General features: G+C 41.9%; 1 protein-coding gene across 2 annotated transcripts in view; it reads right to left on the bottom strand.

Annotated features, from left to right (window-relative positions):
- mrpl21 (mitochondrial ribosomal protein L21) overlaps nucleotides 1-20,955 on the bottom strand; it is a 34,579-nt gene that overhangs the window by 6,825 nt on the left and 6,799 nt on the right. The window contains exons 2-7 of one of the 2 annotated variants that reach the window (XM_078548931.1): nucleotides 12,858-12,918; nucleotides 6,024-6,109; nucleotides 5,518-5,681; nucleotides 5,272-5,324; nucleotides 3,642-3,745; nucleotides 2,892-2,958 (exon numbers count right to left, since the gene is read on the bottom strand). In XM_078548931.1, coding sequence (XP_078405057.1) covers nucleotides 2,894-2,958; nucleotides 3,642-3,745; nucleotides 5,272-5,324; nucleotides 5,518-5,681; nucleotides 6,024-6,109; nucleotides 12,858-12,918 — 533 coding nt within the window. In that variant the 3' untranslated portion in view covers nucleotides 2,892-2,893. Of the gene's footprint in view, nucleotides 1-2,626; nucleotides 2,959-3,641; nucleotides 3,746-5,271; nucleotides 5,325-5,517; nucleotides 5,682-6,023; nucleotides 6,110-12,857; nucleotides 12,919-20,955 lie in introns of those variants that run through there. The other variant, XM_078548930.1, reaches the window with a different exon arrangement.

Raw genomic sequence — 20,955 nt, 5'->3', positions numbered from 1 at the left:
TCCACGGACCTACCCCCAGCTCCAAGGGTCCACAGCCCCCGACAGGAACTCCCCAACCCAAGGGATTCCCCTCGCCACCCCCAAGGGGGCTTTTTCTCCCCAACCCTCCTCCCCCTCCCCGGCCAGGCCTGACACAACCCCGAGGCCAGACCTGACCCAGCCTTAACATCTACTCGAGGGCTCACCTACCAGCCCCTCTCCCCACCCCAAGCCTCTCCCTGAGGCCTGAACCCTGCCTCCCCACGCCCGAGGTCCAAAACAAGGCCGGACCCCCACCGCCCCAACCAGTCCCCCCAACCCTGCTAAGGCCCGATATCCTCCACCCCCAGGGGACTCTTCCCCCCATCCCCCTCAACGCCAGGCCTAACTCACCCCCTTCTCCCCCCAAGGCCGGACCCGAACCCCCCCCATCCCCTGACCCGAACACCCCCCATCCCCCAAGGCCTGATCTCCCCCCCAATCTTCCCCCGCACCCCTCCCCCCACAAAATTCTATCCACTTACCTTCTCCCTGGCTTGTCGAGGACCTTTAAACGTCATTTACCTGCTTTATGGCAGCTAGTGCCGTTAAAAAAGAGGGTGTGGTGTCCTTACCTTCGATGGAGCTGCACTCAACACTGGGCCCCAGGAACATGCAGCACTGCTTGGATCTCGCCCAGCCTGAGTCGGGCGAGACAGGTTTTGGGTAAGAAACTGGGAGTAGGGTGGCAATCGGACGCTAATTGCCACTGAGGAAGTTCAGGCCCAATGTTTTGGCTTTAATACGTTTCATTGGAAGTTAACTCTGAAATGTTAACATTGTTTCTCTCACTATGCAAATCCTGTCTGACTGAGTGTTTCCAGTATTTTAATGTTTTACATGTGCCATCTAGTAGTTGTCAGAAAGCGATGCCTAAAATATCTTTCCTCCTCAAACTTGAAACATGTCATTGTGCTTTAACAGGTATAAACTGTCATTATGTTGGTTAAAGTCTCTACTTACGCAAACATATATTAGTTGATAAACACTCATCTTGTACAATTTCAGATGCTTTGGTTTTTAGTTGTGTTTGTGTGCTAGTGTTGGTCTTTGTAAGAAAGAACTTGCATTCATATTGCACCTTATCGCATCTTGGAGACCTCCCAAAGCACTGTACAACCGGTAAACTCTTTTTTTGAAGTGTGGGGACTAGGATATTTAGGCACAAGTGTATAACGTGGGAAAACATTTTGATTTTTTTTATTATTAGGAAGCTTTTATAATTTTTTGATACAGGTTGTACCATGCCTATATCAATACACTGCCCTTCTGTTAGAACCATCCTTTGACTTTTCAATTTTTAAATGTTTTGATGACTTTCTGCATTCTTTTCTGGCATTATCGAATGAGTTAGAAGGTTGTGAGTTCAGGCACCAAGCCAGCACTGGAGCACCTAATCTAGGCTGGCTTTTCAGTGCAGGAAAGAGGGGTTGTTGTATTATAAAATTCTGAATCAACCTGAAGTAGTTTTGGCCTGTTCTCATGGACGTCAAAGATCCCACAACACAATATGAAGAGGAGCAGGAAGCTCTCTGCATCTCAATCATTTCCTAACATTTCTTCCTGAATCATCATTGCCAAATATTGATTAAATGGTTCATATTAATTTCATTTGCTGTTTGGATCTTGCAATCTGCATCCTGATGTGACAAGGTCCAAATAATTCCAAGTTCTTTTATTTTAACATAGTAACATGCTAGATTGAGCAGTATTGAAGATGTATTTCATGGATTCTTGTTTATTCTTCTTCAACTTGTCTAGGAGGGGTCAATTGTATTAAAATAGTTATTTTAAAACTGTAGAAAAATAATAAAGGGCATTAATGAAAATATTTTTGTCTTGAAACTGCTGCTTTACTCCTTGAAACCATGACTGTACAGAGACCAATACACCATTGAGACTCTCAATGGTAGGTGAGAATTTAACTTTTTCTGTTTTGTTCCACAGTATGTTAATGACTCCCTTCTCCCCACAGTCTCCTTTATCCCTTTAATGTTTACATTTATAGTGCATACACATGTATCACACAATTAGACACACAAATCAGTACTAGGATATAAATAACTAAAACATGAAGTAACTAATCAACAGGCTCATGACTTTACAGTGACTGAACAAGTCAACTTCCTTTATTATTGGAATACTGGATTTTTCATTGGTTTTACCAGTATGTTTTTTTCCCCATGAAAATGTTGGCTTATCAGTTTTTAACAGAACTATTAATATTTTTCTCTACCTGCAGTAAGCACCCTATTAAAAATGCTTGGGGGCTTGAGAGGAAGAATTATGGAGATTTCCAGATCATGATCACAATCCAGTGACTCCTGCTGGAATGAGTATGCACAGAGAGGCTTCACCTATTTAAATAGCTTTCTGGCATTCAGTATCACGGTTCTTGATACTATACAGCCCCACAAAGACCCATGAACTCCAATGAAATGGGACATAAACACACTTCTGCAATCCATGCTCCTATACAGGTTTGCAGATTTATCAACAGGTGCACTGCTGCCCCCATCCTTACTCTAGTGCTGTGGGTGGACAAGTGAGTCTCTCTTCCGTCAATGATAGGTCAGCTAACCAACAATGTTTAAAAGGACATCTGGAATTGTTTTTATAAAAAGATTTATTTTCACATGCAGTATATCCTTTTGACATTAGATATAAATGATCTAGAACACAAATCTTATAGAAAACCTTCAAGAACCAACAGTCACACTTTGAAACAAACTCAAAGTTAGATAATACCACATGATTGAGAGTCCATGGAATACAGTCCCTGTGCCTTGATCACTGGGTTTACCGAATGTGCCCTTTCACTTTAATCTCACGATTTGACCAAGACCATTTGGATGGTATGAGATTGTCTTTACTGTCAAGCCAGAGCTGGAGCAATTTCAATTGTGTTGATCCTTAGAACGGTCTGTGGTTGCACATTTACTGTGAAAGAAGAGAAAAAGTGCGATAATTCCATTTAAATGAAGTCCGATCATAACAGTTGAAAATTTTTTAAGGGATTAAAAATAGATCTAGAAAGATATATAATATATATACATGTGTATATATATATATATATATATATATATATATGTATGAATTAAAAACCCAGCATCAAGAATTAGGACAATGCTGTTAGGACCATAGAGCAAAGAGAAAGCAAGAACGGTAAAGAAAGAAAAATGTTTCAAACAAGGGAATCCATGAAGGAGGATATATAGATTCAAAACAAAAGTGCATTAGATTATTATAAACAAAGTTAGGGATGGCAGGTAAAGGGGAAAAAAGTTCTTTTGGCAATAAATAGAATGCAACTAGCATTAAGGTTTATAAGAATAATTTTTAATCAATCATTGTTGCTGCTTCAACGTGCATGTATTTGTATATACTGTCACATGAAGAAAAGAAGTGACAGAAATATGCTGTATAAATGCTCATCTGTAGGTACCAGAGGGATTTTACATTATTGTACACCGAGGAAGTGATATAAGCAGCAAAACTGAACTCTACACTGCCTTTTGCAGAAGTATCTTCTGAATACCACAGATGAATAACTAATTTTTATTACAATATATTAAAACCAAAAGTATTGTTCACATTATCATTCACTGTGGATCTTTACTTACTCCTTGTTCTTCGGTAACGCTTTCTCCGTTTGAATCTGAAATGTATTTTAGGCCAAGATTCTGTCTTCTCAATGACTGTTGCCTCCACTCGTACAAGGTCTCGCCTAAGAACAGCAATTTGGATTTATATAGCACTTTTAATATAGCAATACGCCCCCAGGCTCTTCACAAGAAGTGAAATGCACCAATTCTGGAGCCTCACCGCGACTCTCAAAATCACAACATATTATAGTGATCAGACCAAACTAATCCCTTAAAAGGCACATGCATTCTAACCAGCAGCACTAGGCATTTTGAGCCAGAGAAAACTTTGCTTAGCGTTGACAGATTTTAAATTAGGGAGTAACCAATCATAAAAAAAGTCTCAATCAGTCATACTTGACGGCCAAAAGTCACCTTCGAGTTTGGTTATTGTAGATGTTTAATAGGCATAGCTAATTGCTTTTAATGGCCACAAATGTATGTCCAATGCCTAAGCCTGAAGGTGAATCAAAATCTCTTTTGGATATTGTTACAAACTAAAAATACTTCTCTACTACTAAAGCAACGGTTAAATGCAAACTGTTGGCTCTTAGTAGATGGAATCTTCCTGGGTTTCAAGGAGGGGCTGGGAGGGATTATGAGAACCACCTGTCGGGCCACTGACCTGACACGTTCCCGCCTCTAGGCAAACTTGCCAGAAGCAGTCATCACCTGCAGAAGTTACCCGCCTGGCAGCAGCAGCTAGCCAATTTGTATAGTTTAGTACCCATGTCCAGACTGATTGGGTATGCTGACAGAATTTTTCGGCCACCCTACTGAGGGTCAAGCCTGGAAAGTGCCTGGAGGCTGGTTTGGGGCACCTACAAGGTCCTCTGTTTTATCAGCTCCCTTCCCCACCAGAGCAACAGTCACCAGCGGGCCACAGTTCCTGCTGCTGGCCATCTTTTGGGAGTGTTTCCCCTCCACATGGGTGGCCTGCAGCTGCAGCCACTGTTATTTAATTGATTTTAATACCTCTTCAGAGGGCGCCTCAAGATGGAGGTGCCCTAATATTCTTCCTCAATGGCAGTACCCACCTCTGGTGGTGGGCCTGCAGCTTCAGAGACCTGCCCACCATCCTTAATTGGACAGTGGACCAGGAGGCTGCCCTGGGAAGATCTCACAGGTGGGCACCCTAACAGTCTGAGTGGGGTTGGGACTCAGAATTGGTTCAACTCATGCTCATAGTATGAAGACTCTGTCCACCGGGTCTGTTTGTTCTCTAGTCGGCTTTTGTAATGAAAGGTAATCACTTATCATAAAAACAGATCTCCACTGCAAAGTTAAGATGAGCTGCAAATTACATCTCCCAAATAAGCCAACAAGCGCATCAGCATGAGTAAAGAGCTGTGAGCAGATCTTTGACCCGTTCTCCCATATGCAGAACAGTACTTGCCGCTTGGGGAATCAGAGAGGAAAGTAACTACAATGTGGAATAAAACGATACTTTAGAACAATTTCAACATAACAAATTAATTTCATTATTTAGCACTTGCTGTTCACACTTCAAAAGTCAAAGGTGCTTTCTGCCTGTTATCTGTAGATAATTTAAATAAGATTAATTCAGTGCATTAGTGAATCTCGTTGATTTGCATAAACTAAATCTTACCCGAGAAGTGGCCGCCCAATTAGCGTGAAGTCATCTCCACCAACTAACAGAACCTATAAAAAATACAAGCAGCGTGCATTTTTTTCAAATCATCTCAAGGACACTGTCAACATTTCTCATAATTAATTTGTTCTTCACAAGGTGGTGACTAGATTATGATCAGAGCTCCCTAGTAAAGCTGAAGATACTTTTTATTTGATTAGATGGACTATACACACTTTCATAAGGTCACTCTGATTCCCTTACCTTCTCTAACCTGATCCTGTCTCCACAGTCTGCTTCAATATGATTTTCTATCAAGATCAAGTCTTCATTGGTTACTTTCCATTGCCGACTAGCAAAGTGGATGACTGCAAACAGTCTGCCATATGCTCCCGTGGAGATCAGAGTCATTACGTTCTGTACAACCTCTGCAAACAAAACCCAGATGACTGATCAAACTAACCTTTTGACACCATAGATTGCAATTATGACTTTCAGAAACCTTCTCAACATCTGTCAAATCAGCTCCATGGTAGCTTATTTGGCCAAATCTAATGCTACCTTTTGCAATTCTTCGTTAGGAATGAATATCAAATTATATCCAGTGCTGCTTTGGCAGGGATTGTTAATATGAGATTGTGCCTCAAGTGCTTTATGGGAATGTCTATCAGATTATACCCCAGAAATGTTGTACGAGGAAAGTCTTTCAGATTATATCTTAATGGCAGCGTCTGTCAGATAATTCCAAAGTGTGTAATTTCAAATTTTACCAATGTGATGTTTTGCCTCTTCTGCAGGATCCGGCAATTTGACCTCAGACCATGGTGGTTTTGACAGTGACGTTATTGCTTCATTTCTGTTGGATTTAATTTCAAATGACAAAAAGCATTAAATCACTAGTAAATTTAATTAACACATTCTTTGTTATAAACACTAAATTTATGAAATCCATGTATTGAAGTACTGCATTGAAGCTTTCAAAATGGTTTTTCAGTTATTAAGACCAATGGCATTCAAAGCCATTGTGATGGGGTACAAATTGATCTTGCAATGAAAAAATGACAGGCTTTATTTTTGGTAATATGGTAAATGCTATATGTATAATCTGTGAACATAACTGGATAAACCCTGTTGTCTCAATAATTTGAAGTCATTACAGGCACTGATACATTGCTACATTGTATGCTTAAAAAAGATTGTTACAACCAACAAATGACTTATACCATATTTAGTTATGTAAAAGTCAATTTTGTGTATAAGTTGACCCTAGTTTTTCAGGAATCAAATCATATTGTGATTATTAATTACTTAGCGGTAATAATTACGGTTCATTAATTTAAAGTTACACAAGGGAACCTTTAGGTTTTGCCTCTGCTGATCCTAGCAGCAATCTCCCAGCCAACTGACCAGTACCACATGGTCTATCACAATGCCTTTGAGAAAGAATATCAAGTATGCAGCAGCAAGAGTTTAATGTTTCACAGAAAATAATTAGAGGCTGGAGAAAGATAGCCAATAAACCAGAAAAGATGCCAAAAGATAAACGTGACGGCAGAGGAAGACCGAGCAAGTGGACTCACCCGGAGAAAAAAAATGGCAGAATGGGTTAGTGACCATCGGCAAGATGGTCATATTATCATCCACAGTCACCCAGCTCAACGTCTTCAGAGAAGCAAAGTCATATGGCATTCTAGAAATCAAGGTCAGTGCCAGGTGCCGCACAAGATTCATGAGAAAGCATGGTTTAGTAATCAGTCAGAAAACAAAAATTTCACAGCATCTGCCACTTGAACTCGATGACAAAATCATTACATCCCACCGTTTTGTCAGCGAGAAGAATGCATATTGATCGGGCTGCACTGGAAATATGGATGAAATAATGATTAACTGCGACATGCCAGAAAACAAGATTGCTACCAAAATTGTTGAAAAAACTGTCCTTGTGTCTTGGCCACAAGAAGACATGGTTCACAGAGGTTCCACCTTGTATGGCTGATGGCACAGAATTAAAGCCAAAGGTGTTATTCAATGCAAAGCTCTCCCCAAATAGAAATTTCAGAAAGGGGTTGTCATCCATTTTCATGAGAAAGGCTGGATGGATGAAGGCAGTTGCAAGAAATGGATCAAAGAAATGTGGAATTTGAGACCAGGAGGACTATGGAAAGAAAAAGGTTTACTCATCTGGGACATGTTCAAATCCCACCTCGTTGATGATGTAGTCCGTGATGTGAGATCAACCGACGCAACAGTTGTTCTCGGTGGTCTTACGAGCATTGTTCAGCCCTTGGATGTGTTGATTAATAAACATCTCAAGGACAATATCCAAAAGATGTGGAACAATGGGACGTTGGAAGGCTGAAATATGCAAGCACCCTCACCAGCAACATTCTGTCATTGGGAAGTAGATGTGTGAAATGAGCTTGATCCCAAAATTGTCAAAAATCATTTCTAAAATGTGGAATATTAAATGCACTTGTCAGTAACAAGTACAATTACTTGTGGAACGATGATGCCAAAGTTATCGGTATTGTCAACGATGATGGTGATGAAGAAGACAAGGAAGATCCATATGATGATGTTATACAACCAGGCTATTGGAATGAATTGTTTGGTGATTCAGGTGGTGCTCAGAATGATTTCAAAGGATTTCAATGTGAAGTGCTGAAGTTATTTCATTATGGTATATATTTATATTGTGTTGAATGAAATGTATATACAGGAAAAAGCTCCGGGAATGCGAGGTGCTGGTTAACTGAGATGTAAGGTGAATTCTGTGTTTTCATCCAGTCAGAAAGCTCCAGGATGATCACACGAGTATTGAGGTCTCATGAGAGGTATGGGAGCATGTGAATCAAGTGAGCAGTGCTGAGGGGAGATGGTGCTACATAATGAGGACAAGATGCCGAAAACTATTACTGGTGAGTTTGACATCTCCATTCAAAAAACAGACCCAACCCCAGAATTCTGGTCAATAGAGAATTCTGGTTGAAGTGCTGGATAACAGATATTTTACTGTGGTTTGTAATGTTATCAAATAAATAAATGTTGGATAATTTATATGAATTCTTACTCCATTATGATTGGTTTTTTTTTGGATCCAAATAAAGCAAGCATAACAGTCTCTCAAAAACATTATCCATGTAACAGTTGACCCCATGACTTTTGGCCTAAATAATTGGTCTCAAATATTCAACTTTTACACGAGCATATACCATAAATGGTTTTCAAACTGGATGAATATCAGCGAGATCTACCTGACCTCAGGAACAATTCTTTTCCAATGGGACTTTTCTTTTCATTTGTTCATTTACTAGTTGTCTTTTGTTTTACCAGACACTAATGGAAAAATGTGTTGTGCATTGGCTGGGAAATTTTTGGAATGCTGTAAGCGACAAGTTATGCCATAACTCTTGCTGGTTTGTGCGCCAGTTGTCCCGATATGTGACCTAATTACTGGCATGACTGAATGCTTGACAAGAAGAAGGCTCCAAGAGAATGGCAAATACTCGCGATCTTCATGGTCCATGGTGATTTGCAGCACCTTCCAACAGAGTGACCAAAGAATCCACTGCTGCCAACTTAATGTTTGATGCTTAATTACCTCTGCACTGATTCACTGATGGTGGCCATTTTGTCCGTGACCACATCTGTTAGGGTTCACATGGAAGTAATGTTTGAAGTCTCAGAGTATGCAAAAAAAGTGAAAAATCAATACCAAACCACAGAAATGAAGCTGCAATGCTTGAATGGTCCTCTCAGGCAGAGAAATGAATGAGAACCATAAATAACATTGCTAGTAGGTGACCTCTCACACACTTGTGCCATGATTTCTTGCTGTAATTGAACATGGAACGAAAATCCAAGAAATTTGCACTCACAGCTGATTTGACAGTGTGAAGATCTATGCTAAATGGTGCTTTAGAAAGGGTCTTGGTGAAGCAGTTCAAGGGCCACAGGAAATTACAGAGTATTGTGAAAATCAGCGAAACTCATGTTACATCTTCCTCGGACTTTTGCACTGGAAAAATGTCTTTCAATGGAGATACTTTTGAGGAAATTCAGGGCTATTCTCTTTCGAAGTTAGGTCTAGATGCATCCAGAATCATGTCAATATTTGCAATGGGGCCCACACAGGAAAGTTTGAAAGCTGTTGACCTAAATGCAAGGGTAACCAGAGAGATTTCAACTGCCAATCAGTCTGTACTGTGCAGCAATTAGTAACTGTCATCTTGGGGAAAAGGAATTTACTTGAACAATATGATTACACCCTTCTTGCAGTTTTGTATAGCTCAAGTAGCAAATGGAACAAGAGATGTTCAAGAGTTACGGGAATGTGTCTCATTTAAATATTTTAGAAACACTGAACATTAAATTAGCCCATCATTGCTGTTGAGATATCACAGCATCATAAGGCACAGAAAGGTATCATTTGGATCATCATGCCTTAGCTTTGAAAGAGCTACCTAATTTGTCCTATTCCCCTGCTCTTTCCCCAAAGCCCTGCAAAATTTTCTCCTTCAATTATTTGTCCAATTCCCTCTTGAAAGTTACAATTGAATCTTCTTCCACCACCCTTTTAGATAGTGCATTCCTGGCCATAACTTGCTGTGTAAAAAAAAAATTCTAATTCCCCTCTGCTTCTTTTGCCAATTATTTTAAATATGTGTTTAGTTAGCAACTCACCTAGTTGTGGAAAGAGCTTCTCCTTCTGCTGTGCACTGTATGATTGTCTATGACTACATCAACTTATAGTGCCTTTAATGTAATGAAATGTGCCAAGGTGCTCTACAGGAGCATTAGAAAACAAAGCATGACATTGAACCACCTCGTGATCAAATGTGACACCAAGGTTGCAAACGGACTGGCTTACTCTCCTACAAACATATGAATTAGGAGCAGAAATAGGCTATTTGGCCCCCTTGCCAAAATAAGATCATACCTAATCTGATTGTGGTCTCAACTTCACTTTTCTGTCTACCCCCTATACCCTTAAGATTCTTGATTGATAAAGGAGTCCATCGATTCGAACATATGACTTAGGAGCAGGAGTGCACTGTTGCTAGGGAGAGGGTTGAAGTTGGTAGCTAGGGAACGGACTTTTGAGTGGTGACCGAAGCCTAACTTCAGAAAGAGAATAGCCCTGAATTTCCTCAAGTCTTCCCAATATGCAATTGGAGGGCATTTCTGCTCATCCAGTACTGGATGTTGGATAAGCTAATAATTTAGCAACAGTGGAGGAGTTGGGTGAGGTGCTGGTGTCATCAGCACATGTGCGAAAACTAATACTGTGCCTTTGGATGATGTCACCATGGGGCAGCGTGTAGGTGAGAAATAGGAGTGGGTCAAGGATAGATCCTTGGGGGATACCAGAAGCAACGGTGCAAGAGCGGGAAGAGAAGTCACTGCAAGTGGTTCTCTGGCTGTGATTAGACAGACAAGAATGGATGAGAATTGGACTGGGAATAATAGTTTTAAACTGGGGAAAGGCTAATTTTACTAAGATGAGATATGATTTGGCCCAAGTGCGCTAGGATCAGCTACTTGCAGATAAAACTGTGTCAGAGCAGGGGAAGGCATCCTAGGAGGAAATAGTGAGAGTACAGGGCAAATATGTTCCTGTAAAGACAAAGATGAGGGACCAAGTCCAGAGAACTCTGGATGTCAAGGGGCAGAAAGGTTAGGATTAAGAAAAGAGATGCTTATGGCAGATACCGAGGGCTCAATATGGCAGAGTCCCTAGAGGAGCATAAAAAGTGCAGGGGGGATCTTAAAATGGACATTAGGGAAACTAAGAGAGTGCATGAGAAAGCATTGGTGGGAAAGGAAAACGCAAAAGTGTTTTTTAAATATATGAAGAGCAAGAGAATAACTAGGGAAAGAGTAGGGCCAATTAGGGACCATAGAGGTAATCGGTGTGTGGACCCAGAAGATGTAGGTACAGTCTGCAATGAATGCTTTGCATCGGTCTTCACAATGGAAAAGGATGACGCAGGTAAAGACATCAGGGTGGAGGACCGTGAGATATTAGAGGAAATTAACATAGAGAGGAGGTACTGGCGAGTTTAGCGGCCTTAAAAGCGGATAAATCCACAGGCCCAGATGAGATGTATCCCAGGCTGTTGAGGGAGGCAAGGCAAGAGATATCAGGGGCCCTGGCAGTAATTTTCAAATCCTCTCTGGCCGCAGGTGAGGTGCCAGAGGGCTGGAGGACTGCTAACGTTGTCCTATTATTAAAAAAAGGGAGGGATAGACCAGGAAATTACAAGCCAATCAGTCTAACCTCGGTGGTGGGGAAGTTACCAGAAAGAATCCTGAGGGATAGGATATATCTGCACTTGGAGAGACACGGATTAATCGTGGATAGTCAGAATGCATTTGTTGAGGTAAGGTTGTGTTTGACAAATTTGATCAAATTTTTTGAGGAGGTAACTAGGAGTGTTGATGACAGTACTGCATTTGATTTCACCTACATGGACTTTAGCCAGGGTTTTGATAAGGTTCCTCATGGCAGTCTGGTCAGGAAAGTAAGAGCCCATGGGATCCAAGGCAAAGTGCACGTTTGATCCAAAATTGGCTGACAGGCAGGAAGCAGAGGGTGATGGTAGAGGGATGTTTCTATGATTGGAAGTCTGTTTCCAGTGGGGTTCCACAGGGCTCAGTGCTGGGTTCTTTGCTGTTTGTGGTGTACATAAATGATTTGCACTTAAATATAGGGGTGCGATCAAGAAGTTCGCAGATGACACGAAGATTGGTAGGGTGGTAGTGAGGAGGATAGCCGTAAACTGCAGGAGGATATCAATGGACTGGTCAGGTGGGCAGAGCAGTGGAAAATGGAATTCAACCCGGAAAAGTGTGAGGTAATGCACTTGGGGAGGGCTGACAAGGCAAGGGGTGCCTATGAATGGTAGGGCCCTGGAACGCACTGAAGATCAGAGGGACCTTGGTGTGCATATCCCTGAAGTTGGCAAGATAGGTAAATGGGTGGTTAAAAAGGCATATGGGATACTTGCCTTTATTAGCTGAGGCATAAAATACAAAAGCAGGGAGGTTATGCTGGAACTGTGTAAAACACTGGTTAGGGCACAACTGGAATAGTGTGTGCAGTTCTGGTCACCACATTATAGGAAGGATGTGATAGCACTGGAGAGGGTGCAGAGGAGATTTACCAGGATGCTGCCTTGGCTGGAGAGTCTGAGCTATGAGGAAAGATTGGATGGGGTCAATAGCTAGGGGGCATAGATTTAAGGTAAGAGGTAAAAGGCTAAGAGGGGAGTTGAGGAGATATTTTTTCCACCCTGAGGGTGGTGGGAGTCTGGAACTCACTGCCTGAAAGGGTGGTTGAGTCAGAAACTCTCGTAACATTTAAGAAGTATTTAGATATTCACTTGAGTTGCCATATCCTCCAGGGCAATGAGCCAAGCGCTGGAAAATGGGATTAGTGTAGTCAGATCTTTGTAGGCTGGTGTGGACATGATGGGCTGAATGGCCTCCTTCCATGCTGTAAACGCCTATGAGTCTATGGAATCAGATGAGAGCAGTCCCACCCAGCTGGACAACAGTGGAGAGGCAATGAATTATAAGTAGCTACTAAAATGTCCAATTACCTTGGCTGAATCACACTGCTTTGAGAACTCTGATATCTTGCTGCAGATGACAATGAAGACACTGAGAAAAGAGAATACCATTTGTTACACACTGTATTTATATATATATATAAAATCTAAATCAGAAACTGTTTTTGAATTTGTGTAAACAATTTAAATCACATTCTTTTTTGAATAAAGCATGTTCTGTTCTCATTGTTTCTTGGAACATTTATGCTAAAAAGGGATTTCTATTTTTATGTCTTCGTTTGTTGAACTCTTTCAGTTCAAATTCTTTTGTCAGTCTTTTGTTTTCAAAAATAAAACAATTTTTTTCACTTCTTTCCCCCACCCTGTATCTGAGGCCAAATTCAACATGAAGAACTGTTCATTGTAGACAGAATATTTTCCTCTACACTCACTAATGCTGAGTTTTTCTATAATGAGCATAGTTACATTTTCTGCACTGTCCATATAACACTGGTCATTACACATTAATATCCTACACTCTGTATAACACCAGTCAAAAGCATATGGAATCCTTGGCTTTATTATTGGAGAAATAAAGTACCAAAACAAGGAAGTTATCACTAAACCATTACGAAATATTGGTTAGGACTCAGCTGGAATATTGTGTTCAATTCTGAGCACCACACTTTAGGAAGGATGTCAAGTGTAGAAGAAATTTACCAGAATGATACCAGGGACGAATGACTTCAACTGTGTGCATAGACTGGGGAATCTGGGGCTGTTCTCCATTGAGCAGAGAGGATGAAGAGGAGATTTGATAGAGGCTTTCAAAACCATGAATGGATTTGGTAGAGTAAATAAGGAGAAATTGTTTACAGAGGCAGAAGAGTCAGTAACCAGAGGATACAGATTTAAAGTGATTGGCGAAAGAACCAGAGGGAACAGAAGGAAACTTACTGTGCTCTGGAATGCACTGCCTGTAAGGAAAATGGGAGTAGATTCAATAATACTCAAGTCAGAATTGGGTAAATACTTGAAAGGAAAACTTTACATGGCAGGGAGGAAGCAGGGAAATGGGATTAATTGGATTGTCTTATCAAAGAACTGGCACAAGCACAATGGGCCATATGACAACCTCCTGTGTTGTACTGTTCTATCATTCTATTCCATAATTAATATACCTACACTTCATTACTGTCCGCTAAAATACAAGTCCACAACTCAAGTCCTACTACATGACACAAAGTGCACAATTATTATTGAATAGGCTCGCCATTATAATGAGGAAACTAGTCATATTTTGTATAAAACATCATTGGTTTTCTCACAGGTTGTGCCAGTGAATCACAGCGTGCATGAGTGCTAATCTCCCACTAAAGTTGTCACAGTCAGAAATGACCAGGGAAATGCTGTGAAATAAAAAATATTTTTTTGTTTATTTATTCATGGAATGCGGGTGTCACTGGCTAGGCCAGCATTTATTGCCCATCCCTAATTGCCCTTGAGAAGGTGATGCTGAGCTGCCTTCTTGAACCACTGCAGTCCATGTGGTGTAGGTACACCCACAGTGCTGTTAGGAAGGGAGTTCCAGGGTTTTGACTCAGTGGCAGAGAAGGAACGGCGATATATTTCCAAGTCAGAATGGTGAGTGGCTTGGACGGGAACTTTCAGGTGGTGGTGTTCCCATCTGCCTGCTGCCCCTTGCCTTTTAGATGTTGGCGGCTGTGGTTTTGGAAGGTGCTGTCTAAGCAGCCTTGGTGAGTTCCTGCAGTGCATCTTGTAAATGGTAGACACTGCTGCCACTGTTTGACGGTGGAGGAGGGAATGAATGACTTGTGGACGGGGTGCCAATCAAGTGGGCTGCTTTGTCCTGGATGATGTTGAGCTTCTTTAGTGTTGTTAGAGCTGCACTCATCCAGGCAAGTGGACAGTATTCCACACACTCCTGATTTGTGCCTTGTAGATGTTGGACAGGCTTTGGGGAGTCAGGAGGTGAGTTACTCACCTCAGGATTCCTAGCCTCTGACCTACTCTTGTAGCCAGAGTATTTATATGGCTAAAAGCAAAAAACTGCGGATGCTGGAAATCCAAAACAAAAATAAAAATACCTGGAAAAACTCAGCATGACTCTGTTGAGTCATACAGACTCGAAACGTTAACTGTGTTCCTCTCCGCAGATGCTGCCAGACCTGCTGAGTTTTTCCAGGTATTTTTATTTATATGGCTAGTCCAGTTCAGTTTCTGGTCAATGGTAACCCTCAGGATGCTGATAGTGGGGAATTCAACGATGGTAATGTCATTGAATGTCAAGAGGCGATGGTTAGATTCTCTCTTGTTGGAGATGGTCATTGCCTGGCACTTGTGTGGCACGAATGTTATTTGCCACTTGTCAACCCAAACCTGGATATTGTCCAGGTCCTGCTGCATTTAAACATGGACTGCTTCAGTATCTGAGGAGTTGCGAATGATGCTAAAGATTGTATAATCATCAGTGAACATCCCTACTTCTGATCTTATGAGGGAAAGAAGGTCATTGATGAAGCAGCTGAAGATGGCTGGGCCAAGGACACTACCTTTAAGAACTCCTGCAGTGATGTCCTGGAACTGAAATGATTCACCTCCAACAACCACGACCATCTTCCTTTGTGCTAGGTATGACTCCATCACACAAGAATTTTCCCCCTGATTCCCAATGACTCCAGTGTTGCTAGGGCTTCTTGATGCCACACTTGGTCAAATGCTACAAGGGCAGTCACTCTTGCCTCGCCTCTGGAGTTCAGGTCTTTTGTCCATGTTTGAAGCAAGGCTGTAATGAGGTCAGGAGCTGACTGATCCTGGCAGAACTCAAACTGAGTGTCAGTGAGCAGGTTATTTCTAAGCAAGTGCCACTTGATGGCACTGTTGATGACCCCTTCCATTACTGTACTGATGATCGAGAGTACACTAATGGGGTGGTAATTGGCCGGATTGGATTTATCCTGCTTTTTGTGGACGGGACACACCTGGGCAATTTTCCACATTGTTGGGTACATACCAGGAGCTGTACTGGAACCATTTGGCTAGGGGCGTGGCAAGTCCTGGAGCACAAGTTCTATTGCCGGCATATTGTCAGGGCCCATAGCCTTTGCATTATCCAGTGCCTTCAGCCATTTCTTGATATCACATGGAGTGAATCGAATTGGCTGAAGACTGGCAACTGTGCTGCTGGGGACCCCTGGAGAAGGCCGACATGGATCATCCATTCGGCACTTCTGGTTGAATATGGTTACGAATGCTTCAGCCTTATCTTTTGCACTGATGTGTGCTGGACTCCCTCATGAGGATGGGGTTATTTGTGGAGCCTCCTACTCCAGTGAGTTGTTTAATTGTCCACCACCATTCACAACTGGCTGTGGCAGGACTGCGGAGCTTAGATCGGATCAGTTGTTTATGGAATCGCTTAGCTCTGTCTAATGCATGCCGCTTATGCTGTTTGGCATGCAAGTAGTCCTGAGGTGTAGCTTCACCAGGTTGACATCTCATTTTTAGGTATGCCTGGTTCTGCTACTGGAATGCCCTCCTGCACACTTCACTGAACCAGGGTTGATCCCCTGGCTTGATGGTAATGGTAGAATGGGGGGGTTTGCTGGGCTACGAGGTTATAGATTGTGGTTGAGTACAATTCTGCTGCTGATGATGGCCCACGGTGCCTCATGGATGCCCAGTTTTGAGTCGCTAGATCGGTTTGCAATCTATCCCACTTAGCACGATGGTAGTGCCACACATCACTTCAATGTGAAGATGGGACTTCATCTCCACAAGGACTCTGCGGTGGTCATTCCTATGATGCTGTCTTGGACAGATGCATCTGCAACAGGCAGAATGGTGAGAATGAGGTCAAATTTGTTTTTCCCTCTTGTTGGTTCCCTCACCACCTGCTGCAGACCCAGTCTAGCAGCTATGTCCTTTAGGACTCGGCCAGCTCGGTCAGTAATGGTGCTACCGAGCCATTCTCAGTGATTGACATTGAAGTCCTCCACCCAGAGTACATTCTGCGCCCTTGCCATCCTCAATGCTTCCTCCAAATGGTGTTCAATATGGAGCAGCTCTGATTCATCAACAGAGGGAGGGCAGTATGTGGTAATCAGCAGGAGGTTTCCTTGCCCATGTTTGACCTGATGCCATGAGATTTCATGGGGCCCAGATTTGATGTTGAAGGCTCCCAGGGCAACTCCCTCTATACCACTGTGCCGGCACCTCTGCGAGGTCTGTCCTGCTGGTGGGGTAGGACATACCTAGGGATGGTGATGGCGGTGTCTGGGATTACATTATCTGTAAGGTATGATTCCGTGAGTGTGAATATGTCAGGCTGTTGCTTGACTAGTCTGTGAGACAGCTCTCCCAATTTTGGAACAAGCCCCCAGATGTTAACAAGGACGACTTCGCAGGGTCGACAGGGCTGAGCTTGCTGCTGTTATTTCCGGTGCCTAAGTCTATACCGAGCGGTTTGTTCGGTTTCATTCCTTATAGACTTCATAGTGGTTTGATACAACTGAGTGGCTTGCTAGGGCATTTAAGAGTGAACCATATTGCTGAGAGTCTGGAGTCACATGTAGGCCAGACCAGGTAGAGATGACAGATTTCCTTCCCTAAAGGACATTAGTGAACCAGATGGGTTTTTATGACAATCAACAATGGCTTCATGGTCATCGTTTGACTTTTAATTCCAGATTTTTATTGGATTCAAATTCTACCATCTGCCATGGTGGGATTCGAACCTGGGTCCCCAGAGCATTACCCTGGGTCTCTTGATTACTAGTTCAGTGACAATACCACCACATCACCGCCTCCCCCGAGGTGACATTATGCGATGTGTGATGATCCCCCAAATAACAGATATTCTATGGAGCCAATTTATAGCAGCTTCTTCTAATACAGAATTCCCAGTTTTGATTTAATTGTAAATCAATTCAGTGTGTAATTGTATTCAGGTGGTGGGCATTAATTGGGGATTCACTTCTGCTCCTGTATATAGGAGCAGAGAGGTGTCAGCTGTGGCTCGTTCATAGCACCCTCGCCTTTGAATCAGAGGGTTGTGGGTTCATGTCCCACTCCCGGAAACCAAGAACTGTGAATGTACTCGAAAGAGTTACAATCTGTGACCGTTGATAACTCGAAAGAGTTATATAGGAGCAAACTGAAACTGTGGTGGTTGGGTTTGGAGGTGCATATTTGTTGTGGGTATCTTCATGAGTAAAAGCTTATAAATGCGTAAGTTTAGGCTCCAGTTCTGTCCACCACCAGCTGGCTTTCTGGAATAGAACATTTTGCCAGCCCTAAAGTAGACTTGGGTTGAATTCTCACCCAAAACTTCTTTGGCGTTATTGTTAGCACATACCAAGTATTCTACACAGAGCGATGTACATTGTGGAAGAAACTATATCAAGTACAGACTGATGTAACAGAAACCAGATACAGCTTCCCACAAGATGATATGTTGTCAACATAACATCATGATCAAAAAGAAAGGACCTCCACAGAAGCAGAATAAATAGAATGAAACATCTTTTGCTTACCAGAAGGATTGCAGGTCCTTCATCAGAATGAATATATGAATTGCAAAACTTGGAATAATAGAAGCTTACAGCACACAGCAGGAGGTCATTCTGCCCATCTTACCTGTGCTAGCTCTCTGAAGGAGCAGTCATGTTTGGTCCCACATCCGTAACCCTGTAAGATTCTAATCCTCAGGTACCTGGCCAGCTCCCTTCTAAAATTATTTATGGAATCGACTTCATCACCTTTTCAGGTCAAACATTCCAGTTCCTGACAACTAAAAGAAAAAAAATTCTCTTCTTCTTCCTCTTAGATCTTTTCCAATGAGTTTGAGACCATGACATCTAGTTACTGATCCACTAGCCAGAGGGAGTGTATTTTCTCTAATTACTTGCATCATCTTGAAGACCTCTGTTAAGTCATCACTTAACCGCCACTACTCTAAGGAAAACAGACCTAATTTTCCCAACCAGTCCTCATAATTGAAGCCTCTCATCCCTGGTAACATCCTGGGAAACTTCCTCTGCACCTGTTCTAAAACCTTTCCATTTTTCCTGAAATGTGAATCTCAAAATCATTCATAATACTTCAGCATAGGCCTAATCAGGGATTTCTAAAGGTTAGCATCATCTCATCGTTTTTATATTCCATTCATCTATTTATAAATATAAGTAACCCATATGCCTTCTTGACCACCTTATCAACTTGCTGGGCCATCTTTAAGTTTTGGTGTATATGGACACCAAGTACTCATCTACACTTTTCAAAATCATGCCATTATAGTATTCTGTCTTTCTGAATGAATTTTTCTACAGTGCATCGCTTTACACTTCTCTGCATTGAGCTCCATCTGCCATGCTTTTTCCCATTTCAACATCCAGTCTATGTCATCCTGAAGCCCAGAACGATTCTCATCATTATTCACTACTTTGCTAAGTTCTATAACATCTGCAAACTTTATAATTTTGCTATGCTGCTCCCTACACTTGTGTTGCTCAGACAAATTGCAAATAATGGACCCAAAACTGATCCTTGAGGAACACCACAGGGAACCAATTCCCAGTCTAAAAAACATCCATTCATCGTCACCCTTTGCTTCCTGTCACTGAGCCAATTTTGTATTCATCCTGCCATTTTCCCATTAATTCCATGGGCTTCCATCTTCCTGATAAGCCTCCTCTGCTGCTTGTAGAAAGCCTTCTGAAAGTCCATATGTGCAACAAATACTGCACTACCTTGATCTGTTAAATCAAATAATTCAATTATGATTTACTTTTAACAAATCACATGTTGGCTCTAACATAGAATAAAAACAGAAAATGCTGCAAAAACTCAGCAGGTCTGGCAGCATCTGTCGAGAGAGAAACAGAGTTAACGTTTCGTGTCCATATGACTCTTCTTCAGAGCTGAAGAGAGGTAGAAATGTGATGGTTTTTATGCTGTTGACAAGGGTGGGGGCAGGTGAAGCAGATGGAACAAAATAGAAGGTCAGGAATAGGATGGAGGTCACAACAGATAAAATGACTAAGTCATCAACAAAGACAAAGGGATTGCTAATGATAGAGTTAAAGACTAAAGCGGGTGTTAATAGTGCACAAAGGTCAGATAACAGAATGTGTTAATAGCGGAACAAGGATCAGCGCTTTCTGAAAGCAAACCATGAGAGCAAGATACAGACTGGCACTTAGGGTGGGGGTGTGATGAAAGGGGGTGTAAAAAAAAATCAAAATGGAAGACGGAGTTAATGATCTGAAGTTGTTGAACTCAATGTTAAACCCAGAATCGAAAGTTGAGGTACAGTTTCTCCAGTTTGCTTTGGGCTTCACTCGAACATTGTAGCAGGCCGAGGACAGAAATGGGAACATGTCAGCAAGATGGTGAATTGAAATGACAAGCAACTGGAAGGTCAGGGTCATGCTTGCGGACATTGATTACCATGCATTTCCAAATGCAAGTTTATTTTCTCCCTGATAATGGATTCCAATATCTTGATCCATCATGATGTTGGGCTGACTGGCCTGTAGTTTACAGGTTTATCTCTCTCACTTTTCTTGAATAGTGGCCTAACATGAGCAACTCTTCAGTCCTCCTGCACTACTCCAGTATCCAATGAGCAATGAAAGATTGTGATCAATACCTTTCATTCTTACCATTGCTTTTTCCAGTAGCCTAGGATTTATTCCATCCAGACCAGATGACTCACCAACTTTCAGTAATATCAGTCCCTTTAGTGTGTCTTCACTATTCATTATCTTATCTATAACTCCTGTTAACCTTCATATCATCCACTTCCTTTGTAAAGACAGTTGCAGAGAGCTCACTTAATACTTTTATCATGTCCTCTATCTGTATGAAAATTTTCCTTTGGGTCCTTAATAGGCCCAACCTTCTCCCTAGCAAACCGCTTACACTTTATAAAATGTTTTAGGGCTCAGTGTTGCCTGCTAATCTTTTCCGTAATCTCTGCTTCCCACAATAAGTTTTTTAATTTCCTCCTGTGCTTTCCATAATCTTCCTGGTTATTAACTGAATCTTGTTCCTGACACTTGTCATAAGCCTCCTTTTTCTGTTTTATTTTAGCTTTTATTTCAGGGCCCATTAGCTTTGGATGCTC

Source organism: Cetorhinus maximus, chromosome 9, assembly GCF_964194155.1.
Source record: "Cetorhinus maximus chromosome 9, sCetMax3.hap1.1, whole genome shotgun sequence".
NCBI lineage: Eukaryota > Metazoa > Chordata > Chondrichthyes > Lamniformes > Cetorhinidae > Cetorhinus > Cetorhinus maximus.
The sequence above is the reverse complement of the archived record's forward strand: the minus strand, read 5'-3'. Positions and strand labels throughout refer to the sequence as shown.